We start from the raw sequence: 22,969 nt of genomic DNA on the forward strand, positions 1-22,969 counted from the left end.
ATTCTTTCCTAATATCTAAAACAAAGTGATGCAAAAGTTGGCTGATGTGAGGCCCCCAGCAGTCCTTGATTAGATTTTGAATTATACATTTGTTCCTTTGCACTCTGTGTTATTTATGGAGAATGTCTCTTTTACGTTACATTAATAAAAGTAAAGAAAGACTTTCCTTTGAGCTGATGCCCATTGCTCAGTTGCTGACACACATAATTCTGTAAATTAAAAACTACCACTATATTAGAATACACCATAATATTATTTTATCATGGTGGCAGGGAATATTAGGGGGAAGTGGAATTAGAGTGAAAGAGGACAGCTAGTCCTCCTGTTAGCCAAGCACAGTCATTGCAAAAGTTGATTGCTTAAAGCAATTAATTTCTCTGTTCTGCAATGCAAATGAAGCAATCTGGTTTTGAAGAGCTGGGTTTAGTCTATGGCTGAAATTAATCAAGAACAAAGAACTAAGTCTGCATTAGCAAAGAGAGCAGCAGCAGCAATCTTTCTCTGGTATCGGCAGGTAATACTTGACATATAAACCGCTGGTGTTTGTTTATCCAAAATTAAAGGGTGAGAGCTACAAAGTGCCTCTGGGGAAAAAAAATAGTGCGTTTAGAAATTTCTGAAACTCTTGTCATTTTTATTGCATTTATTCATTTCTTCCCTGCAGCAGTCAGAAGAAAATTTCAATCCGAACTGTTCGTTCTGGAGCTACACAAAGCGTACAATGACAGGGTATTGGTCCACTCAGGGGTGTCGCCTCCTGACAACTAACAAGACACACACCACATGCTCCTGCAATCACCTAACCAACTTTGCGGTCCTCATGGCACACGTGGAAGTTAAGGTAAGCATTGCAGATTCACAAGCTGCCAATGCAGTGGGCAGGAAAAGTGGCCAATGTAACATTGTTTTGTTACTGCAGTTGGAGCGGAGCAGGGAGATTGTTGTGTGACAGTTACTCTTAACAGTGGAAACCATCTGATGTAAATCTTCCTTCTGCTATATGGTGAAACAGGAGACAGTCACACCAATATAAAGCCTGCCTTGAGCTTCTGGCATGTGCAGCTCTGAGCTGAGGGTGGTGAGCAGAATTAGCTAATGCCACATCCTTGGCTTACCAGTGCAGAACATCTCCTGGCTGGGTCCTTGCTCATGGGGTCCTCACTGTGCCACCAGGGAGTAGTGAGTACCCTGGGGGGTGGGACAGAAGTATGCAAAGCCTGCCTGGTGGGGCACAAGTTGTGTGTCCTGCTTGCAGCAGCTGCAGATACACTGCCACACATGTTTGTGTGAGGTGCAAGTGTGAAACCAAAAGTATTCTCCAGCTTCCAGCTAAGGGAAAAAGATATATTCTCTGCATCTCGCTACGTGACAGTGAGCTACACATAAAAGGGAAGCTCCTTATACCATCCTGCCTAGACTGCACATCTACCTGAGCCCAGTACATAATCAGCGAGTTCCCTTGCCTGCATTTAGGTCCATGGTGTAATTCTGTTTTCCCACATGACTATCCCCACTGGAGCTAAAGAAGTTACTCCTGGAAGTAAATGTTCCTCATGGTAGCAGTAGCTTGGGGAGTGAGCTCATTCAGGATTTTATTCCAGAATGGGAGAATGTTTGAGATGATCCTCCTTTTCCTGAGTTGTCTTGGCTGTCTTTGACTGAGAACATCTCAGCTCCTGTAGAAAGAAGATGAGAAGGCCCTGGTGCCCAAAAGATTTTGGCCTGGTGATTCTCTGTATTGCAGTGCCTCCATTTCATGTGCCTGGCACTGCAGCAGAACCCACGGCTCTGAGCTAGATGTGGATCTGGCATCTTCCATGCAGGCAGAACATTTTGGAGCCACTTCCATGGCTGCATAACCACAAAAGCTATTACAGTTTTAAAAGACCTTTTCTCAAATAGTCTTCCAGTGTCACTCCTTTGTATATTTTTGTTTCGTTTGGTAATCTGAAGAGGAATGTGAAGAACCACAGTAAAAATATATATTAAAGCACCGACACACATGACGAAAGCTCTTCAAAAAAATAAATGGGAGCCTGGCAGCACATTTGCCACAACAGCTGGGGCCAGCTGAGGGGGACAGGATAGATCTGCTGCTGCTGCAGGATTACATATCCCTTGTGTTCTGCAGGAGTCACTACCAGTCCCGGAGTGGTACTGGTAGATATGGTAGATATAATGACTGTGGCATTATCCTGAGAGATGTCTGAAGAAATGGCTTATTCAGAGCACATGTTTACAGTTTAATGCCATTCTGAAGTCCAAGTCTATTTTTGCCATTTTCCTACAACTGCTTGAATTTTCAAAAGAAAGGTGTTTTGGCTCATTATCACCTGCCTGGAGTTAACAGATATACCGGAGTCACTGAAGTCAGAGGTCGCACCTGGGAAATGCAGATAGCTTTCCACTTCACTGGTGTGAATGAGGGTGATCCTTGCTGCGTGGTGCAGATACAGGCTAGTGCCGAGCAAGCCTCTTCCTAAACTGCAAGCTGGTCAGCCTTGTCTGCACAGTATTTCACCCAAGCACCATTGGACTAGTAGCACTGGTGTTATCTTCTGGAAAGAGAAGTTTGCCCAATGCTCAGATTGGGAAGAGCTACGGCTGGAAGCCTCCTGAGTGCCAAGCCAGCTGCTGATAGCTGGTGGGTGGTTCTGGGTGTTAACATGAGCCCTCAAGACTTTCAGGTCATGTTTTGTCATTTGGCTGCAACAAAAGTATCATTGCTGTAAGAGCCAAATTGGTTCCACTTAGCTGACTGATGTAACCGGACAGCTTCCTGGCATGTCAGCTTTAGCGATGTCCCATTCCGAGGGCAAAGGCAGGTGCGTACCATGCAAACATCTGCAACTCCTCCCTCTAGCTGCTAGTCACCTTGCTCTTCCTGACAGTACCATCCTGCTCCAGTCTGCTGGTGGAGCTGGCCGTGTGGCTCTTGGCAAACCCGGGGGGTGGCTAGTATGACATTCCTTATGCTGATGCAATGAGTTGATTTTAAGGTGTTTGCAGCAGAACACCTGCTCATTTGGAAAAGTGGAAGTTTTGAAATAAATGAGGGTTGTTGTCATTCACTGGCTCACACTCATCTCTCATAGGCATGCTTTTGAGCCGTTTCGTTGTCTCATGGCTTGTACGAAAAGGCATTCCTTGCCTCAAAGACCTTTAAGTGTTCTTGGAGGTGGAACAGTCCTTGAAGAGATGTTGCGTGCTTGTGCAGAACTTCTTCCAGCAGTGCTCTGGCCAGTGACTGGGATCTCTAAAGAGGACTGTCATACACATAATAATTAATAATATTTTAGGAGTTTTGCAACAGAAACAATTTTCTTCTGTCATTGAGACTTACACTGTACTGACTTGAGTTTGTTGGATTTTTGGATCCATAGGGAGCATCCTTTAGTGTAATAAGTAATCACAGCACCCCACCTAATGAAACTGAACGCTGGGCATCATGCGAAGCAGACATCAGAGTCCTGCTCCTTAATCAAAAGCCAGCACCAGTTTGACAAGTGTCACTTCTGGTCATGAATGATCTCCCTCCCTGGTAGCATGGCAAAAGAGCGTGTTCTCTGGAGGAGACCTCGATGGCTACTCTGTGAGTTACAGGCTGGGATTTAATTATTAGCAGAGTATATGTGGCAAGGCTGAGCTGGAAGGTGGCACCACTGAGGAGGTGATTGATGGCCGTCTGGCTCTTTAGCATGAAACAGCAATATGTCTTTGTCCAAAGGGGCAGAAAATTACATTGGCTGACTATGGTGGCAGGGATTTATTAGCGTGCTTCAAGAGCAGAAGTTGCTGGGATCGATTCTAGTCTTAATAGGGCAGTACCCGATTAAGAGGAGGCAATTTTAATTTGAAGATGCTTTCTGCCTGTTAAAATTAGTTGGGCCCAGAGTTTCTTATTCACTCGTATATTTCAGTGGGGTAAATAATGGTGCCCTAGACCAAGAGCCTGCTGCGCACACGGTCAGGACTCATAGTTGCTGGGAAGAGTGATGAAGCAAACCTGCAGGTGCCCCTCCAGCTGCTGTCAGAGCCCCAGCTAGCATGGGAAGAGGACAGCAGAACCATAATGACCTATGAGCTGGACCTTGCTGATGCGTCCTCCTGGCAAGGGGTGACCTTGCAGACCAGCAGTGCTCATTGCCCTTTCAGACAATTTACCAGGAAAAATGAGAACCTCCATTTGAAGAGATATTTTAAGACATGGAAACAAATCACTGTTTTCATTATCTATGAAGTTCATTTGACCTCTTACAGAAAAGTATTACAGTCTTACAGATATTTTGTTAAATAATGAGATATGTTTAATGTAGATGAGACCTGTGTAAAATATCTCTCTATTGTTCGAATTGATAGGATATTTGTTATAACCATTTAATGCTATAAAAACATGGTGGTTTCTGTGCCATGGGACAAAGCCCATAGTTAAATAAACTATTCTACCTATGTAATTGCTGCAGAATTATTCAAAATTTACAAGCTGTTTCTCATATAAGCTTGCACATTGCATTATATTAATTATAGCAGATGCATCTTAAATGTACCATGGGAAAAATATGCAGCCAGAAAACATGTTTAGAGCTGGTGGGAAAATGCAATTAAAAAACCCACGCAAAACAGAATAAGCAAAGGTACCTCAGGGTAGATAAATGTTGCTTATCAGTATGTAGTGAATGCCAGAGCTCACTCTTCTTTTAAAAATAAATAAATAAATAAAACAAGAAAGAAAGAAAGAGGGGGAAAAAAGAAAGCTGTTTTAACTGTAAAAATTAATTGGAAGCATTCGGATGTTATTCTATCCTACAAACATGTTACACCATGCTAATTATTTGGGGAATGGAAGCGTAAGGCAAGCTAAGGAGAGAAAGGAATAAAAATATATGAAGTCTAAATGGAATGCAGTGGTCCATTGCCTAAAGCAATACAGCCATTTCAGATATAAAGAGCAAGCTGAAGTTATTGCAGTGCTGGCTTACCCATATATTAGTACTTGTGGGACTGAAGAGCAGTGAATGAAAGCATAAGTGTGTGCAGGACTGCAGAAACATCCTAACTGCAGAATTAAATTACTGAAACTGCTGTGTAATGAATTTTGCAAGACAAATCATTTTGTACTATCAAAGGGGTTCATTCTCAAAAAAAAAAAAATATTTACACAATGTAAAAAAATAACTTATTCTAAAATGTTATTGAAAAAGAACAATTTTAATTAAGCAGAAAAGTTATTAAATGTGCTTGTCTTCAATGAGATTTTAAAATTCAAAATACAGCAGTATTTGTATTTATTGTGTTGGGAACAAAAGTCTGACTTCGATGAACTCCCAAGGAGTTGTAAACAGCACATTTGGTTATACCTTAGGGCAAATATACCTATTAGGTCAAGAAATCTATGCCTGTAGGGTTAATTCAGAGTTGATAACTGTTGGTAACAGGCCTTGATCTTTTTGTGTAGGTGGGCAGTAAGTTGCTCCAGGGAGTTCCTTGAGTTCCCCAGCCTCAATTTGACACATTGGTTTGGGTTGAGCCCTAGTTTTGTCTTACTGTTTCTAGTTCTGTCATGCTGGATGTCTCACTGGTCCTTGCCTCTGCATTCCCCAAAGCATTCACCTGGATCTCAGGTAGCCATATTTGGGTGTCCAACCTGAGAACATTTAGAGGCTGCCTTCAGAAACACATACTCCAAGCCCTTGAATTTGCAGTTTCTTAGCTCAGTGCTTAGAGGTGTCAGAAATTTGAGCACACAGCAGCTTATTAGCCACAGCTTGCTTTCCCCTCAGGCCAACAGGTACATGTTTGCTTAGCATCACACTTCTTGACTCTTCAATCTGTGAGCCAGGGCTAGTTGCACAGTGCAGAGCTGTGCTGCAGAGCATGGGGACAGCATTGCTGTGCAGGGTTTCCTGATCCTCTGTCCTAAAATGTGCAAATCCAGCAGCTCCCATAGGCAGGTGCTAAGCCTTGCCCTGTTTCTTGCTACCTCCTTCCTTTCTGGCTGAGAGCGGGTGAACACAAGGACCAAAGTGAAGGTATTGGCTGTGGTGTGGTGGAGCCATGTCTGAACTCTCTCCTGGCACCAGACTGCGTAAGACCACCAGTGCATCAGCAGAAGCTGATGATGCTGTCACCAGATTTTTTCTGGGAACTGAAATTAACCAGCCAGCAGCTTGCCTGGGCAGATGTCTACACTGAGTTTGGCACAGCCCCCGTATCTCATTTCTGGGGTTGGAGATGCCTTATGAGTAACCAGAGCTGCGCTGCTTTACTAGATCCAGCCAGCACAGGAGGGCAGGATGATGAATGCAATTGTTGTCCCAAGCCTCCCTTCCTCTACAGAACTGGATCTCACCTCAACTGCATCTCAGTTGCAGTGGTGTTGGTGAGTATGATGGAAACGTTGGGCTCTTGTCATGTGATGCATCCACAGCAGCATTTGTAACACATGGGGTGGTGAGGTCTGTACGCATTTCTCTGTGCATACCTGCCCCCGTATCACTTCATTGTGGCCGTGGGGATTTCTGCAGCTTGTTCTGGCTGCTGATTCTGTCAGTCACTGGAAGGATGTTGCATTTGGGGGAGAAATTTGTGGGAAAAGATACTTCTAGGCGGCCTTCATCTTATCAAGGAAGGCAAAGGAGGAGGAAGGTGGTCTGTGTGGCCTGTGCAGAATATGAAGGCAACTTTGAGGACTGGGGGAGGGAGAGGAAAAGTGGCTAAACAACCTTACAGGACTGCCGAGGCATCTGAGTCTTATTTTGAATGGCCATAGTCAGAAGACAGTGATGTTGCACAGGGGCTTCAGGTGGTAATTAAGCTCTCTTTATTCCTGTGTTAGGACCTGATGGTGCCCATGACAGCATTGCCTTTGCAGAGCACTGTGGGGGTATGTACCAGGCCCACAGGTGCTGTGTCCACTGTGGGACAGGGCTGCCTGCCTCTCTCGGTGCATCCTTGGGGAAAAGGGAGAGGATGAGTGCTAAAGCAGTGGGATCCACCCAGCTCATATCATTCTTGGCCACAGACAGGGGAAAGCCCCCTTGAAACTTCTCGTGCTTGCATAGCCACAGCAGACAATGCCATTAGCCAGCCCAGACATGCTGTAAGGAGCCCTTGGGGTTTCCTCCTGGTCCATGTAGCCCAGCTGATGCTTTTGGCAAATCTACAAAACCATTTGCTTCTTAGCCATGAAACATTACAGCCAAGTTGTAGCAGTAATCCTTTCTCAACACTAGCAATGGGGGAAGAAGGGCAAAGGGAGCCCACATGGCCCCAGAGAGGTACAGATCCAAGGAGCACCATCAGCAATGCACAGGGGTTCAAACGTGTCCCGCTTGGGTCTCTGCCCAGCCCAGCACACTGCCAGCTCCCACCAGGCACCAGGCGGTCATAACTAAGCTAGTCAATGACATTGTGTTTTTATTTACTGCTTGCTTATTCCTCCACCCCCAAACATATTATTCTTTCCATTCCTGGAGGGACAGATTAGGCCAAGGAATGTGTCCTTTGCTGCTGGCAGCTTGCTTTGGTGGCTGTTTTCTTCTACTGATGTTTTTAATAAGGGAGGAAATGGCTGTTCATCTCAGGGAGAGCCATTCTGTCATAAGATGACATTCCCTGGGATTTGTTTTTATTAGCTCAGCTCTGGTGTACAGGTGCTGCAAGAACTGCTTGTTGATTTTCCCAGCCTGGATAATACCTAGGCTGCCTGCTCACCCTGCTGGGGTTGCTACCAGTGCTACCTTAACTCCTCCTGCACAGGTTACACTCAGCGCTCTCCTTCTGTCGCTCTTGGTCCCACTGGAGCAAAAGTGGGGCTTTATTCCAAAGCCAGGGAAGTCTTTCACTGGGCTTTGGGTCAGGTGCATGCTTAAATCATAAATGTAAAACATATTTAATATAGAAACCCTTTCACTGAAGTAGATTATTTCTTTCAGTTACTCATTAAGTTGTTCCTGTGCTGAAAATAATCTGCATGACAGTTTACCTGTAAAGCTATCACAACTTAGTGGTAAAAACCCCACTGGCTTGCATGCTGGGCCGTGTAGCACCGGTCTTGACAGCCATGGTGCATTTGGATAAGGAGGTGTTTGATTGGTGCTGTCAGGAAATTGTCCCTTGGATTAACATCTGGTACCCTCCGTGGGCTCTTCTGGTTGCCTAGGTCTTTGGGAAGATTATCCAGAAGCAAGAGTTGACTGTTACCAATACACTGGTGGTTTCAGATATATTTTCCATGCCTTAGGGACTCTAGGGCTTGCAGGATGCTGGAAGAATATCATTAGCGCGTACGTCAAAGCTATTTAATCTTCAGTCAGGGAGTGCCTGAACAGTGCTGGGCAGGGTAATGAGAAGATTTGCTCCTCTTGCGTGTCTCTGCAGTTGAGGGACCAGGCTCAGAGACTGTGACCCAGGTACAAAATTTTGGTGTGCTATTTATCATATTTAACCCTGGAACGCCGTACACCAACTGTGTAATTTAGGTACATTGCTCCCTTATTTGTCACATAGCAATTGGGTGGTGGCAAGAATAGTCTCATAATATTGAGGAATGATTACCACGATTCCTCCTTTTCCCATATTATTCTGCTTTGTAGCCTGTGGCAGTACAGTGTTTTACAAGTTTCAGTCTCCAGCAAAAGGCAAATTCCCTTTTGTTGGACTTGCGTAAAAGCTCTGGGTGTGCCTGGCCTAGGGGCACTTGGCACTGCCATGGGAAGGCTGTCAGCCTTGCCAGCTCCTCCCTGGCTCGTCAGCTCTGCCATGGCACCTGAAATTGGGCATCCCAAACAGGACAGTGCACCCAGCCTTTGAAATCCAGCTCGCTTCTCTTGGACTTTACTAGAATTTACATACCCCCACCCCCCACCCCAAGGTGTTTTTAAATCGTTCCAAGTTTATTATTGCTTTTTGTTTGTTCTTTTGTGAGTTGGTTGAGGTTGGGAAAGGAAGTTGTAATTATGGAGAAGTAGATTTTATGGTTGTTTTCCAGCGCTCCAGGGATGGATGTAATGTACATAAAATCAGTATTATCATTGCAATTAATATTAAAAAGAAGAGTAATAAGAGTGATAATAATACCGCAGCACTAAAGTCTGCATTTCTTGCTAAGTATGGTGAGCTTCGGGGCAAATGGCCCTTCCCTGAGGAAGACCAAACTAGATGACAGGATCCCTCTCCAGGAGCAAAACCACTTCTAATTCCTGCATTGTGTCTTAAAGTCAGCAGAATTATAGTTTTGTGATAGAGGTACAGGAGCTGAGACCTGTGAGATTCATCTCATGCAGGGGAAGAAGCCCTTGAAAAATTTTCCTGTGCTAAGCTAACTTTGTCTTGGGATAGATGACTCTGTGCTGTTGGCTGCATCTGGATGTTATGGCCAAAGTCTGCCTGGTTTCTTTCTGCCTGCATCTAGGCACATCAGCTGCTTTGCCCCACTCACACAGCCCAAGAGCTCTTGGTCACTTCAGCCTGACAGGGCGATCTAATCAGGTGAGCTGGTGGGGCTGGTCAGGGAGATGTTCTTCTGCCATTCCCCAGCAGCCTTGGTTGAGAGAAAGAATGATTTGCAAGGTACAAGGTTTGTATTAACATTTTTTCACACTGAGTTAAGAGGGATGCATGAGCTGGAATGACACTGAGATAAAGCAGTGCATGGCCGCCAGAAAAATGACATGCACTTCATCTTCTCAGTTTTCTGGGTGCTGCTGAAGGAGCTGCCTGGAATAGGAATTTCTGTCATGATCTACAGTAAGCACATAATGATTTCTTACCTCTCAGTTGGACTTGCAACCCCTAATTCCTTAGATATTGGAAACAGGAGAGCTGCAAGAGCATTTGGGGAAAGAAGCCCTCATCTCTCCACCTCCAAGTCTCCCTAGAGAGAAAACTTCCAGCACAAAAGAGATGGAGCTGAAAGTCGCTCCCCATGTTTCATTATCATTTGATGCCTATCACTCATGCTGATAAAGCTGAATTGCTGAAAGGTTTGAGTTGTTTCTCACAGGTGATGATATAGCAGAGTGTATATCAGGAAAGGCCTGACATTTGATGTGGCTTTATCATTGGCAAGCAAGCAAAGAAAATGGATAAATTAGTCACCTTTTCCCTCCGTCTGTCATAAGCTTTTATCCCATGGGGAGGAAAATGTTTCCAGTCTTTCCTGGCTTTTGTGTGGCACTGTTGTATTTGCCAGCCTACATAATGCCTAAGTCATCAAAGTGCCAGAAGTGGAGGGGAATGTGAATACCATTTATAACACAGCCTGGTGGACCACAGAGCTGGGTTTCAAGCCTCTCTGGTCCTTTTGAAAAGCCCCCAGAGATTTCCAGCCAATCTTCCCCTCAGCTCGTTGACTCTAACCACTTAGGCCCAAGCAGCCATCTCATGACTCACCATGTATTTCTTATGTATGTTTTACTAAGTAATGATATCACTAATTTCACCACATCTGGTGGAAACTTGGGAAGTTATGAGTGAATTTTACAGCCTGAATAAGATGGTAGGATACCCTCAGAGTCAGGGTGCAGCACCCCCCTCCTCTTTCTGGGAGCGAGGTGGAGTGTAAGCCCAGGAGCAGTCCAGTGACGTTCAGGATCGCCTAACTTTGCCACTGCAATGGCCATGGTTGCAAGGGTTTGGGGTAAAGCCATGTTACAAGTCCATCACAGGGAATCACTAACTTTTTAGGATGTCTTAAAATCATTGTTCTGCTACAATTTAAAAGCAAATTCATGTAAAAAGTTCTGTCCTTTTTGTTTTTTTTTTTTTTTTTTTTTTTGGCTAGCATTCTAACTTACAAGAAGTTTCAAAATACAGCTCCAGAGTTTGAAAAAGAAAAAATCAAACTTTCTTTTGCCTTCCCTGGTGAAAAAAAAACCAAAAAACAACAAAAAACCCCAAGATATTTAAGTGATCTCTCTCTGTCTGAAGCCTCCAAGCTCATATGTCTTTGTGAATGTTTAAAGAGAGTCTTTTTTCAGTGTTGGTAAATGGTTATAATGGACTTGCGGTTGTAATCTCCACAATGCTGTTAGCATGAAGCATTTTTACACTTGAATCACAGTGTTCAATGGTTCTTTGTACTGTGTGTCCGCTCCTTTGCCGTATTTGCAAAAGATGGAGCTGCACACAAGGCTAGCTATGACATCTCAGTATTTTCAGCAACAGCATCATTGTTTCTAGGATATTTTGGGGTCTGAGTCTGTTCAGAGCACCTGCAGCTTGCCAGATGCTTTGGAGTCTGTATTTCAGATTGCAGCTTTCTTGATGCAGGATTCAAATCTAGGTCCATTTAGACTTTTTGCTACTGGTCCCTTGCGCCACAGCTTGGTGAGTGTATAAAAGTATTTGGGGAAGGGTCTTCAGACAACCTTACTCTGTGTCTAAGATGGATTAGAAGTCATGCAGGATGCAACTGATGATTTGTTTTTGGTTTTATCTCAGCACAGCGATGCAGTCCATGACCTGCTCCTAGACTTTATCACGTGGGTTGGCATCTTGCTCTCACTAGTCTGCCTCCTGATCTGCATCTTCACCTTCTGCTTCTTCCGTGGGCTGCAGAGTGACCGCAACACGATTCACAAGAACTTGTGCATCAGCCTCTTCGTGGCAGAACTCCTCTTCCTTATTGGCATCAACCGAACTGACCAGCCGGTAAGAAGCAAATCACTTTCTTCTCCTGCTGCAGTCTCCCGTCTCAGTGTGTATGGGATGTTTAACCATGCAGTGAGATATATTCTAGCACAGCCTTAATTCCATGTGTGAGTCCTCACAAGGTTGGGCCCCTGGTTGTTAACGGGGAGTCAAATGCTGATGCCTGCCATGATATCAGAGGTTGTATGTGCATTGTTTGTAAATAATGTGTGTGTGTGTTTAATAAGCAGGCTGTAAAATTTTGCTTATACTATGTACATCTCTATATGTTTATTTGCCAGATTGTGTACATACCTACCTTTGTATATTTGAATGTAATTAATATACGCAGAGATGTGTCAGTTTTAAAATAGTTCATGCACATTTTCCAAGCGAAAAAAAATGTTCTTTTGGAGAAAGGAAGATAAGAACTCCCTCATCCTTATAAAACCTCCCAGTAGGAGTAATCCTGACTGTTGCATTAATTCAACACAGTACAAACACCTTCCTTGCTCTTTTTAATCTGCACACAGATTGCCTGTGCCGTCTTTGCTGCCCTCCTGCACTTCTTCTTCCTGGCAGCTTTCACCTGGATGTTTCTGGAGGGAGTGCAGCTCTACATCATGTTGGTGGAGGTTTTTGAGAGCGAACACTCCCGGAGGAAGTACTTCTATTTGGTCGGCTACGGCATGCCTGCGCTGATTGTGGCAGTATCAGCAGCGGTGGACTACCGGAGCTACGGCACGGACAAAGTGTGAGTGGGGCTTAGCAATGCTTGCACCTGGTCAGGAGGAATGGCAGTCAGGACAACAAAGGGAAGTGAGGAGCCCAGAGACCTGGCAGGCAAAGGAGGCTTGTGCAGACAGAGCTCAGCCATGAGGCATGCCTTGCCTTATCTCTGTGTCTCCAGCACAGACCATGATGATACAGCACCAATTCCCCACTGCGAAATGTTTTACAAAGGTGTTTTCTTGAGGAGGTCAGTTGGGGAAAATTTTTATCACATCATTGCATAACATCAGGAGAGGTGGCTGTCCCAAGTCGCAGTTTGGTGCTGTATCAGGTAGGTCATCCTTCTTCTCTAACCAAAGAGTATTTCTCCTTTGGATGATGAAACACTGCTTTCTTCTTCCACTTTTTTAAGTGTTCTATGAAATTAACGGAGCCTGCAAGTGAAATAGGGGGTGACTGTGGAGTGCGTTAGACTATTTGCAAATTGGAACAGCTACATCATTTATCATATGAGTATTCTTAAATGTTTTCAACATTGCTGAAACTGGTATCAAAGCACAATTTAGATGATCGTGCAACACTGTCTAATGGAAAACAAAAGGAAAATTGAGCCTTTGGTTTTCTTTGCCAGCTTTGTTACAATAGTACTAACAATGGGGTTTTATTGACTTTTTTTTTGCTTTTCCTTGTCAGGCTACCTTTTCCTTGTCGTTTTAACTGAGTTAAGGGTTCAGTCTGAAGGCATACATAACAATAAGATGGTGGTGTTTTTAAAGCTGTTTTTTAGCACAGGTTGGGTCAGACCATAGCAGCAGTTGATATTCTGTTAAATTCAACTGCAACATTTTTTGCCTGAAACGTTATTGGTATATACGAATGCAATTCCTTGCAGAAGCAAATCTGTAGAGCAGTGGAGCTGCTCATGATCAGTTACTGTGCCAGCAGTTAAGCTTGGATCCCAGCTGGATATTTGCACTGTGTTCCTCCCATGAGTAGGAGAATAGCAACCTGAATTTGTATAAATGTCATACTTTGTGGAAAGGGAATGGCCCACACAGATAAAGGTAGGAGGAAGTAAGTTTTCAAGGATCTCTACCAGTTTATCCAAAGTAGTTTAAGCAACTTTGACAGGCCTAGGGGGCAAAGAAAAATAATGTAACAGCTGATTACAGTTTTTGGAGAAGACTTTTCCATCAGCTGCCACCTGCTTTCCGCCCTGGCCAACTCTTCTGTTCATATCCCCTCTTGAGCAATATATAAGCCCTCATTGAATCAGGTATTGAAACGTTCTGCCTTGTCCCTTTAGACAAATTTATTCTTACTGTGGTGTTTCTATGGAGGACCTGTCTCTTGACAGTGGCCTACATGGGGCATATTGAGCCTCAAACCTGTTAACGGCCAAAGGGCCGTGAGCCCAGCTCCCTGGAAAGCCAGCTGAGATGCTTCTGCATATGCAGTTGCTGGAGTTGTACCCCAGCAGTGCAGTTTGCTTTCTGGTGTTTTAGTGGCTGCCTTCCATGCTGTTCACCCTGGGACTTCCGCAGTGTTACCGTTGCAGGGCTTGTAGCACCGGGGCAATCCTTTTAACTTCTCTCTCAACATTTTGGGCTGCCTCCCAAGAAAACCCACCATTGCAGCTAGTTTGTGGTAAGAGCTAGCACCAACTGTGTTCTGTTACAGTGCTCTGTGACTGTTGGGTGTTGAAAATGTCTTCATTCGCTGGTAGTTAAAGGGACATCCCCAAGCCCAGGGTATTACTTTGGATGTGAGACAGCAGTTGATTTGCATCCACCCTCATCTTTGCAGAATTCCTCATGATGCTCTGTAGGGACAACCAGAGTACCAGTGTAGATGGTGGGAGATCGCAGCATGCAGCAGGCTGCTGTAGAGAGTGGGAACATATGGCACCTAACCACAGCTCCATACAGCACTGTGGCAGCTTTGCATTGCTGAAATGTTTCTGCTCCTGTTAAATGAATATATGACCTTTCTCAGGCATAGCAAAATAAACATTTTCCATGGGTTACACTGCCTTTTCCCAGCAACCTTGGGTGCCCAAATGTTTCCATGGCATGGGAGGTACAACCAGAAAATTTGGCTGAAATTCGCTGGAGGCAAACAACAAAACTTTGCTATCTTTGTGTTGAGGAGGCAGCAGTTCTTTGTCTGTGCCAGTAAAATCTCTTTCCTTCCCCACAACATAAAGTACTATTTTTAATGATTAAACTTGTATATGTAATATTTTGCAAATAAATATTCACAGAGATTTGCAGAGCCTAAAATATTTATTTATAATCTCTGATTCCAGAGTGCACAATTTTATCACGTTCTCATAGTGGAAAATAAAAAACATACAATATGTTTTGTATAACTATCATGCTCCATCTGGCTGATGGATGATGATGTATTTTTCTGTATAATGTTATTAGAAGTGTAGAACTGATTAGAATTTGTTGTGAACTATATGCCAGGCATACATAATTTGATTGCAAGAAGTTGCTTGGTTTTTCCGGGTTTTGTAAAACATCCTCTGGAATATATTACTTGCCTCCCTCCATTATTTATTGCATTTGTTTAAGCAGGACTTATGGAGCTGTTAGTGTTATTTGTTTTTTTGCTTGGCATTTGTTGCCACCATTCATACATCTCAGAATGATTTGCTCAGACACCCAACGTAGGTTTTCTTGATTTCATTTTCTTTTCTAAATGCAACCTTCCTGTAACATATACCCAGATTACATAGCCAGGAACAGGCAGTTGTTCCTCTCTCTGTTCATTGCTTGTTGCTTCTGATTTTCTGAAGCATTGCTTGTCCTAGTATTCATATTGGTGTTTTGGAGTAGCTATCCAGTAAAGAAACTCTCTCTTACAATTATTTATTCCAAAGATTGGAATTAATCCTTATCCTTTTACTGTTTTTGTTTGTTTGTTTGTTTGTTTAAGAGCAGTTCAGACTGCTCATATTACCAGATTAATTTGCTTTCAGAATCAAAAAGCAGTGTAGTGATTCCATTGAAAGATCATCCCTTTCAGAACAAAAGGGACTATCCATGTGAGCAAGCTGAGCCGTGTTAGGCCCTTTCCCTGAAATAAATCAGAAATACTGCACCTCACCTTGTTCTGGTTGTAATTTCTAAAGTAAATGTGAGAAGCAGGAAGCCCCACTGCGGACAGTGTGGTTCCCCAACACTGGCAAAGCGATTCTGGCAATGCTTATATGAACGTCCAAGTGACCATTTCTTATGGGCCAGGTCTTCAGCTGCTGCGTCTTAAATGGCTGTGTCTCAAGTTTTGCTGCGAAACTCAAAATACTCTGATTGCAGTTTTATAAATTCCATCATTTGCCTTGTCCTGTGTGTTAACTAAATCCATCCATCTCCTGGCCAAATCTGATGTCAAACATAGTGGTGGGCAATGCTGTGAAATGCAGAGGGAAAATAGCATTTGCAGTTGCTGTTACTGTTTGAAAAGAACTTGTGTCTAAAATTTAGTAAAAGCTGGATTCAGACTTTAGCCCTCCTTTTGAGGGCACTCACTCAAGTAGCAGGCCATCCAAAATTGACAGCAGGAAGCTGTTCCGTATTCCCATACTGTCTTGGGTTTCGTATCAATGCCTCTTACAAATCTCAGAGGAAAGCTCCTATGCTTTGAGTGGTTCAATATATTTTAGAAAACAGACTTGTAGATATATTCATCTGCTGGTAATCAAATTCATCATGACAGGAATCTCTCTCTTGTTTCTCCTCCCCTCTCTCCCCTTTTGATATGCTATAAAGCAGGATATACATGGTAAGCAATCTAGCTGTCAGAAAGCAAAATATAAGGCTGGTGTATGTACACAGCCTCCAAGTCCATCAGCCAGCCACCGACATTTTATGCATGTTAATGTTGCTTGGAAAATACCTTCTAGCCGTATGGTCTGTCTTGGGGTGGCTCCACTGAGCTAGTTTTGTTTTCAGTGTTCATGCTGGGTATTTGGAGGAGGAACCATGAGCAATGTGGATGCTGAACTGCATTAGGCAGAACTTACATTGCATCCTGGAAAGGCACGTCTTGTGCATACATATCCCACTGCAGCACCCACACAGGAGGCTGTATAGCCACTTGAAACAAACCACTGAGCTCCTATGAACAACATGATATGTTTAGGGCTCTTCAAATTTTATGGTCCAATGGCAGCTAATGATTGTTTATTGGTTATATTTAATGCACACCGGGGATAGTTCAGTATTTGATTTCTCTTCATGCAGAAAATAGAGTAAACTCTTTGTAGTCTTTATTACTTGGGAAAAGCTTTAGGTGAATGTAGCGACTTCTCACGGTGGAAAAGGAGGAAATGAAAAAGTAAAGGACAGTGGCACCACAGAGCTCATTGCGAGCACTGAATATGCTGGTGTGACTCTTGGAAGAAGCAATGGGGTTATGAGCAGCGTTGCCTGCATCCGCAGATTTTCAGATAGTCTGCTCTGCCTTGTACTGAGTCCTGAAGCAACTCATTTGATTAAGGCAGTGTAGTCTAAACTGGAAACGCGGCGAGTCCACGTTCACGGTGCAGCTGCACATGGGGGGTCAGAAGTAACTCAGCAGCCCAAGATTAGCAACTTTGGGAAGCGAGTTGCCTGATTGCTTCCTTGTTTGGAGGAGCTCATTTATGCAGCTCATTGTGCATGTGGGTTTTTGTCTTTTAAGGAAAGAAAAGCTCAGTGTGGTACTTGTCTGATTAGCAATTTACAGCTCCTCAATGCAATTGGCGGGATGCCTGTGTTTTGATGTTTTGGTCTTAATTTGCATTTTTAATGAGGTATGACTTAAATGGGTTCACAGTGGCATCTCTTCCTGATGTCCACAAAAAAACCCTACCAGTCTTTAAAGTCCCTCTGTGGATTAAAGGCAGTCCTGCAGCTTTCTGTTCACCCATGACTGAGTGCCATACACCATTTCATAGAAAGGTGGTTTTTCTATTCAGACAAATAAAAAATGACATCATGTTCTTTAGAGCATTCAGAGTGCTGACAAAAAGCCTTGTCTGGTTTTTGCAAGCTTAGGTGTACTCTTGCTTAGATGGAGCCGTCTCTTGTTAGCAGGGAACCCTTTTGCTCCATGCCTGTCCCCCAGTTATCCCGAGGGCAGAACTGGGCTTCCCTGTTTCCAATCCACAGCATCCATCTTTTGTCACTGAATTGTGCTACAGAACTGAAGAGACATTTTTTTAAAAATTTCATCCATTTGGCTGACTGAAAAGGAAACCAGTTGCTTTGCATTTCTTTGCTCAGCCAGCACAGCCTTTCCCTCATGCTGGATTTCAGCTTTCACTGATTTTCTCCATGTCCCAATTTGTGTGCATTCAAAACCAACTGCATCAGATGTGACCATATGCCTGGCCATCATTCTTTAAAGAGTAAAGAGAGAGTGTATGTCTTTCCTCTTCCCTCTGTTTTCCAAGAGCCAGCTTTCTTTTGGGGCTGAAGGAGAACCAAGTTGCTTGTCAGTTAAAATACGCTGTGCTCCCAACTCCTGTGCAGAGGGGCTGGGGATTGTTTTGAATTTTAACTGGCAAAAAAGTTCAAAATGTTTTAATTAAAAAAAAAAAAAATCAAAAAACCACCACAACCCTCTGGGTCCTCTCCCACACACCAGCACGCTTATTATCAGTAGAAAAAAGTTGTGGGGCTGCGTATTCCCTGACATATATGTGGCAGCTGAGGCACAAGCACAAGTTACACTTTTTTCCTATGGTGTAGGGTAGGTGTAAAGTCTGACATGCTGTGTAATGTGTGAGCTGCTGCGATGCGAATATCTTTTTTCAGGGATGGCGGGAGGACTTTTTCCAGGGACTTAATTATCCTTGAAACCTCTATTCTCTGTCAAATCTAGTTGCAATTGGGTGACATTTCAGATGTTATTATGGGTGATACACAGATGTCATGATCACATAAACCCTTTCCTATAGGAAATCAGACTCAAATGGTTTCTACTCACTTGTGTTGTTCCATTACCAGCTGCATCTAAATCACCTTGAACTTCAGCAGTCACAGAGGAAACAAGATTTCCCTGCAGTTGCTCTGAAAGCCTCTGTTTGCCTCTTGCATTAAGATTTCGATGCTGTCACATGAAGATTTTGGATGAACAGCTGCAGAGGCAGTTCAGGAGTAACGGTCACGGAAGTGGGTATTTTAATTTGTGATGAATAGCAGTACAACTATATATATATCGATACATCTTCAGCACTGACGAGACCTGAAATTTATATGGTATTGGGAGGGAAGTGAGAAGCTTTCTCTACATTTTTAAATTTATTCATATCTTGGCTTCTCCCAGTCAGAGAGGTCCAGGGCATGTTTTATTCTCTTGGCAGGTGGCTCCTGCTGATCTCTTCCACGGAGCTGCTGGCACAGACCTTTCTGCCTGTTGCAAAGTCCGTTGGAAGGGAAAAAAAATTCAGCATGTGCACCAGAGCTGTCATTTGTGAGAGATGCTATCTCTTCCACCATGATAAATTAATGTATACAGTTGCTGTCAGTTGCTTAATTATGAAATTCCATTGGACGTTTAGTATAAGAGTGGTTTTGTGCTTTCTTAGTCCTCTGTGTATAAATGGAGCTGTGATTTGCAGTGTTGCAAACACGACAAGATATTATTATTTTAAACATCGTGCGAAACTTTCTTTGAATTTATATTCATCTGTCTTGTAACCAGTCACTTCCATTTTATCTTCCTGTCACCTGGAATGAACTAGGAATGGAAATGTAATTTCCCAGGGGTCTTAAAAAATGTGGGGAGTATTAAATGCAGTTGAAATTAAGTGATTAATAATTTAGTTTTAGGCCATGAATCAACTTCATGTGATAGCACGTACCATATGCAACCCTTGAAACATTAGTGGAAACAAAACACTCTGGAGGTTCAAGGAAATAAAGTGCTCAAAAGGGGAAGTTGCTGAACCTAATTAAACCTCAGCCTTCTGTTATCCAAATCGTGCTTCCTATTTGCACCAAATTTGCTCTGATCTGCTGGCCTGAGAAATGTCATCTTGCTTGACAGTTGACAGACAGCTTGTGTTGCATTAGAGCTGAAGAGGGAAGAGGAGCTTAAAGCGAAGAAGCAGCTCCATGGTTCCTCATCAGACCCCTTTTTTAAACCCCCCACAGTTTTAAGGTTTTTTTCCCTACAGATGCAAAAAAGCGCCTTAGCAACTAGGCCTTGTGCCATTTTCTTCCTGCTTCCTCCAGAGGTAATTATCTTACTCCATCAATAGCACTGTCAGAAATTGGGCACATAATTCAGCATTTAAATGAACAAGCAATGTAATATTTCCTGTCTCCCACCGGCATGTTTTGCAGCTCCCATTCTTCTCTGTCACTTGCTCACTCCTGATGTATGTCCTGGGTGCAGTCCTTGAATGCCTTCTCTTCCCTGTGTTTCATTACAGATGTTGGCTCCGACTTGACACCTACTTCATTTGGAGCTTTATAGGACCAGCGACCTTGATAATTATGGTAAGAACTCCTAATTAACTACTCCATCTCTCAGGTCAAGAAATAAAACTTTTGCTGTCCCTTTACACTTTATCTTTAATTTACACAGATTAATTTGAGAAAGGCATGTTCTTCTTTGACCCCACCTGGCACAAGCAATTAGACCCTCGTTATGAGCAGGCTCTTGGCATTGCAAAATACTTGCTCAAAACGGGCTGGGGAGCTTAGGAGTGGACACTTGCAGAGTTTGGTTTCTACCATTGAATGTTTAGAAATGCCAAACTCTGTGTTGATACCCCTCACTGCCACCCCCCACCCCCTGAATTCCAGAGTGAAGCTTTGCCTTGATCATGCAAAAAAAGAGAAATTGGCGCAGACAGGGGAGGGAGTGGGGGCTGGGGGGATGAAATAAAGTCCAAACTGGAAGAGCGGTTTGGTGGGGGTTTTTCCACCCTGGCAGACGTTGAAACTCGTGCGACTTCACAGTTAGCACGTTGCTAGCGTATAGGCTAACACAGCAGCAAGGTAGAGAACCCAACTGTAGAGGCAGCTGGAGTTTTCTTATACTTTAATCACTACAATATGGCTTAAATAAACCATCCTTTGTTTTGAATAGGCTACAGTTTGGCTAACACAGCAAACCAGGCGCTCTCACTTCAATGCAGACATTGTCCCTGCTTCTTCTGCAGCTGGGGGCCGTTTCAGCAGCCTTCCACATCAGGGAGGGGGCCATGCCACCAGCTGCAACTACTGGATTTTTTTCCCCTCAAGCAATTCATTCATAAAAAGATATCTTCCCTTTTTGATTATGTCTCAAACCCTGGCCTGGGCTTATGGGGGAACTCCTTTTGAGGAGTTGGCAGCCTTGTTAAGACTGAGGCATTGAAACACCATCACATCTTTTACAAAACAAATCAAACTATTTTTCCTTTTTATTTTTCAACTTTGCATTGTGCTCAGCATCTTTAGCAGTTGTGATTACTCTTTACCACCTCCTCTGTTACACCATATTTAAAAGATATATTCACAGAAAAAGATGCTTTTTTGCTTCATTTCAGTGGGGCCAGTTAAGCAAGATGCTTGGAATGATTTTCACAACTGTACACCTCTCAGACACAGAAGAGCCATTACAGAACGTATTTTTAATTTTCCATAATGTTGTTTGAAGCACTACAGTTGATGTTGGAGCCAGCCCTGTATCAGTAACATATGCAGTGCCACAGCTTTGGTAACGCTGTGGCATCGCCAGTCCTGCAGTCTACAGGCCAGCTCACAGTATAAAATGCTTGGCAATTTTCTGTGCTTCAGTCACTATAAAACTGCAGTGAGAGCTAATTTTCTACAGCAACTCATCTGTTACACAGAAGCAGAGGACTTTCTCCCCATCACATTGTGCCATGTCACGTAACCCTTTTTTTTTTTTTCCTCCCCCCCATTTCAGCTTAATGTCATCTTCCTTGGGATCGCTCTCTATAAAATGTTTCATCATACTGCCATACTGAAACCTGAATCTGGATGTCTTGACAATATCAAGTAAGTGGCTGGGTTTTTTTCTTTCTCTTTGCCTGTTTCTGTCATTTGCTGTTTATGCCCCCCTTCCTCTCTGAGGAGCGTACAGTGATAACCAGGGGCAATACTTTGGTTATGGTGCTGCAGAACAGTTTCTAATAGGTACCAATAAGTGGCTGATGATGAAGCATTGTCTTTATTGGGATTTGGCAGCCAGTAGTGGCATTTTCCATTCAATTTTGCATGAAAGAAACAAAGTTGCATTTGCTGTCCTTGAAGCAGGTAGCCTCCTACTCCCTCTATGTTAAAGGAAATCATGCCTGATAATTACCAGCTAATTATTGCAGTCTCTACAGGGAAGGTGTTGAAATTGTTGATCATTGCTATTTCTCTGTGCTGTCAGAGCAGCAGCCTTGCTGCTTTTCTGTTTGTTTTGGCCCCTGACAGTTTTAATGACCAGAACTTCTCCACGGAATCTGATTAGTTCTGGCAAAATTACTGGGGGTTTACCTGGGGGTGCCCTCATCAGAGGATGTGCTTGCCAGCCAAGGCATGTTTTGACCTTGGACTTGGTTAACATCTGAGCCTGGGCATCTTACTGTCTAGCAAGCTGCTTCATTATATTGATAGAATATTAGTCCCCATCAGGGCCTGTTTATTCAGGTACCTTTGGCTTTAATTACTGGCTTCAAAAATAGAAGTGGGACTTCAGGTGCAGCGCATGATAAGATGGGGAGCCTGCTAATTAATAAAACCTTCTAATCAACTTCAGGAGGAAGAAATTGTGGGGAGTCAGAGTTTTACTGCCCACCCAGGAAAGGAGAGTGTTGTGCAACACAGCTGGAAGTTGGTTCTCTCCTGTCTTCTGTGGTGGGAGCAGGAGGAGAGGCTGGAGGGCAGCTCATTAGGTGATGACTGAATTGCACAGTTACAAGGCAGTTTTCAGCAAGGTTGTTGTTCCTACCGCTGAGTTGCTCTCACAGATGCGGCTTTAATTTAAACTAGGTCAGTCCCCCCTTAAAACTTGCCCAGCAGGCAAGGCTTGCAATGCCACTGGCATGCCACAACCTCGCATGGTCCTTTGGGTAAAGTTTTCATTTCTTAAGCACAGCTTCTTCTTCAGGGTTTGGTAGGAAAGGGGACTGGAGCCTGTACAAATGCAGGAGACCCCAGTGACCTTGGGATCCACAGGGTGCTCATTTGACGGTCTGTCCCTGCCCAAGTTGCAGGCAGGCTGCTCTACAGCATGGCTCTCTTTCTCTTGCCATCAGCTAGAAGATGAAATTGGAGGAACGGCCCCTTCTGCATGTCCAGGACTGATCCCAGCATGATAGTCTTTCATTTGGCCTTGGATGAGGCATTAAAGGAATGGTACATTTCATAATACTTATTAATATGACTACTCGTCATGCATTAGTGCTATAGGATTGCTCACTGAGAACAGTCTTTCTAAGGTTACCCACACAAAATCTGTCTAGAAAGCCTTACAGTATGACATTTAAATTAAAAGGGGGGGGAAGGGGGGCATATAATTAAAGCAGAAATAATAATTGCTGACTGAATAATCTTGCTTGTGCTAATCCCTAGTATCTTTGTTTAAAATGCCAAGAATTTATACAATA

At 43.5% G+C, this 22,969-nt stretch overlaps 1 protein-coding gene across 1 annotated transcript in view; it reads left to right on the forward strand.

Annotated features, from left to right (window-relative positions):
* ADGRL3 (adhesion G protein-coupled receptor L3) overlaps window positions 1-22,969 on the forward strand; it is a 301,758-nt gene that overhangs the window by 225,259 nt on the left and 53,530 nt on the right. Inside the window, exons 12-16 of the mRNA XM_055725863.1 lie at window positions 665-841; window positions 11,443-11,652; window positions 12,165-12,385; window positions 19,793-19,859; window positions 21,280-21,371. Of these exons, the coding sequence (XP_055581838.1) occupies window positions 665-841; window positions 11,443-11,652; window positions 12,165-12,385; window positions 19,793-19,859; window positions 21,280-21,371 (767 nt within the window). The remainder of the gene's footprint in view (window positions 1-664; window positions 842-11,442; window positions 11,653-12,164; window positions 12,386-19,792; window positions 19,860-21,279; window positions 21,372-22,969) is intronic.

This window comes from Falco cherrug, chromosome 1 (genome assembly GCF_023634085.1).
Source record: "Falco cherrug isolate bFalChe1 chromosome 1, bFalChe1.pri, whole genome shotgun sequence".
NCBI classification, from domain to species: Eukaryota; Metazoa; Chordata; class Aves; order Falconiformes; family Falconidae; genus Falco; species Falco cherrug.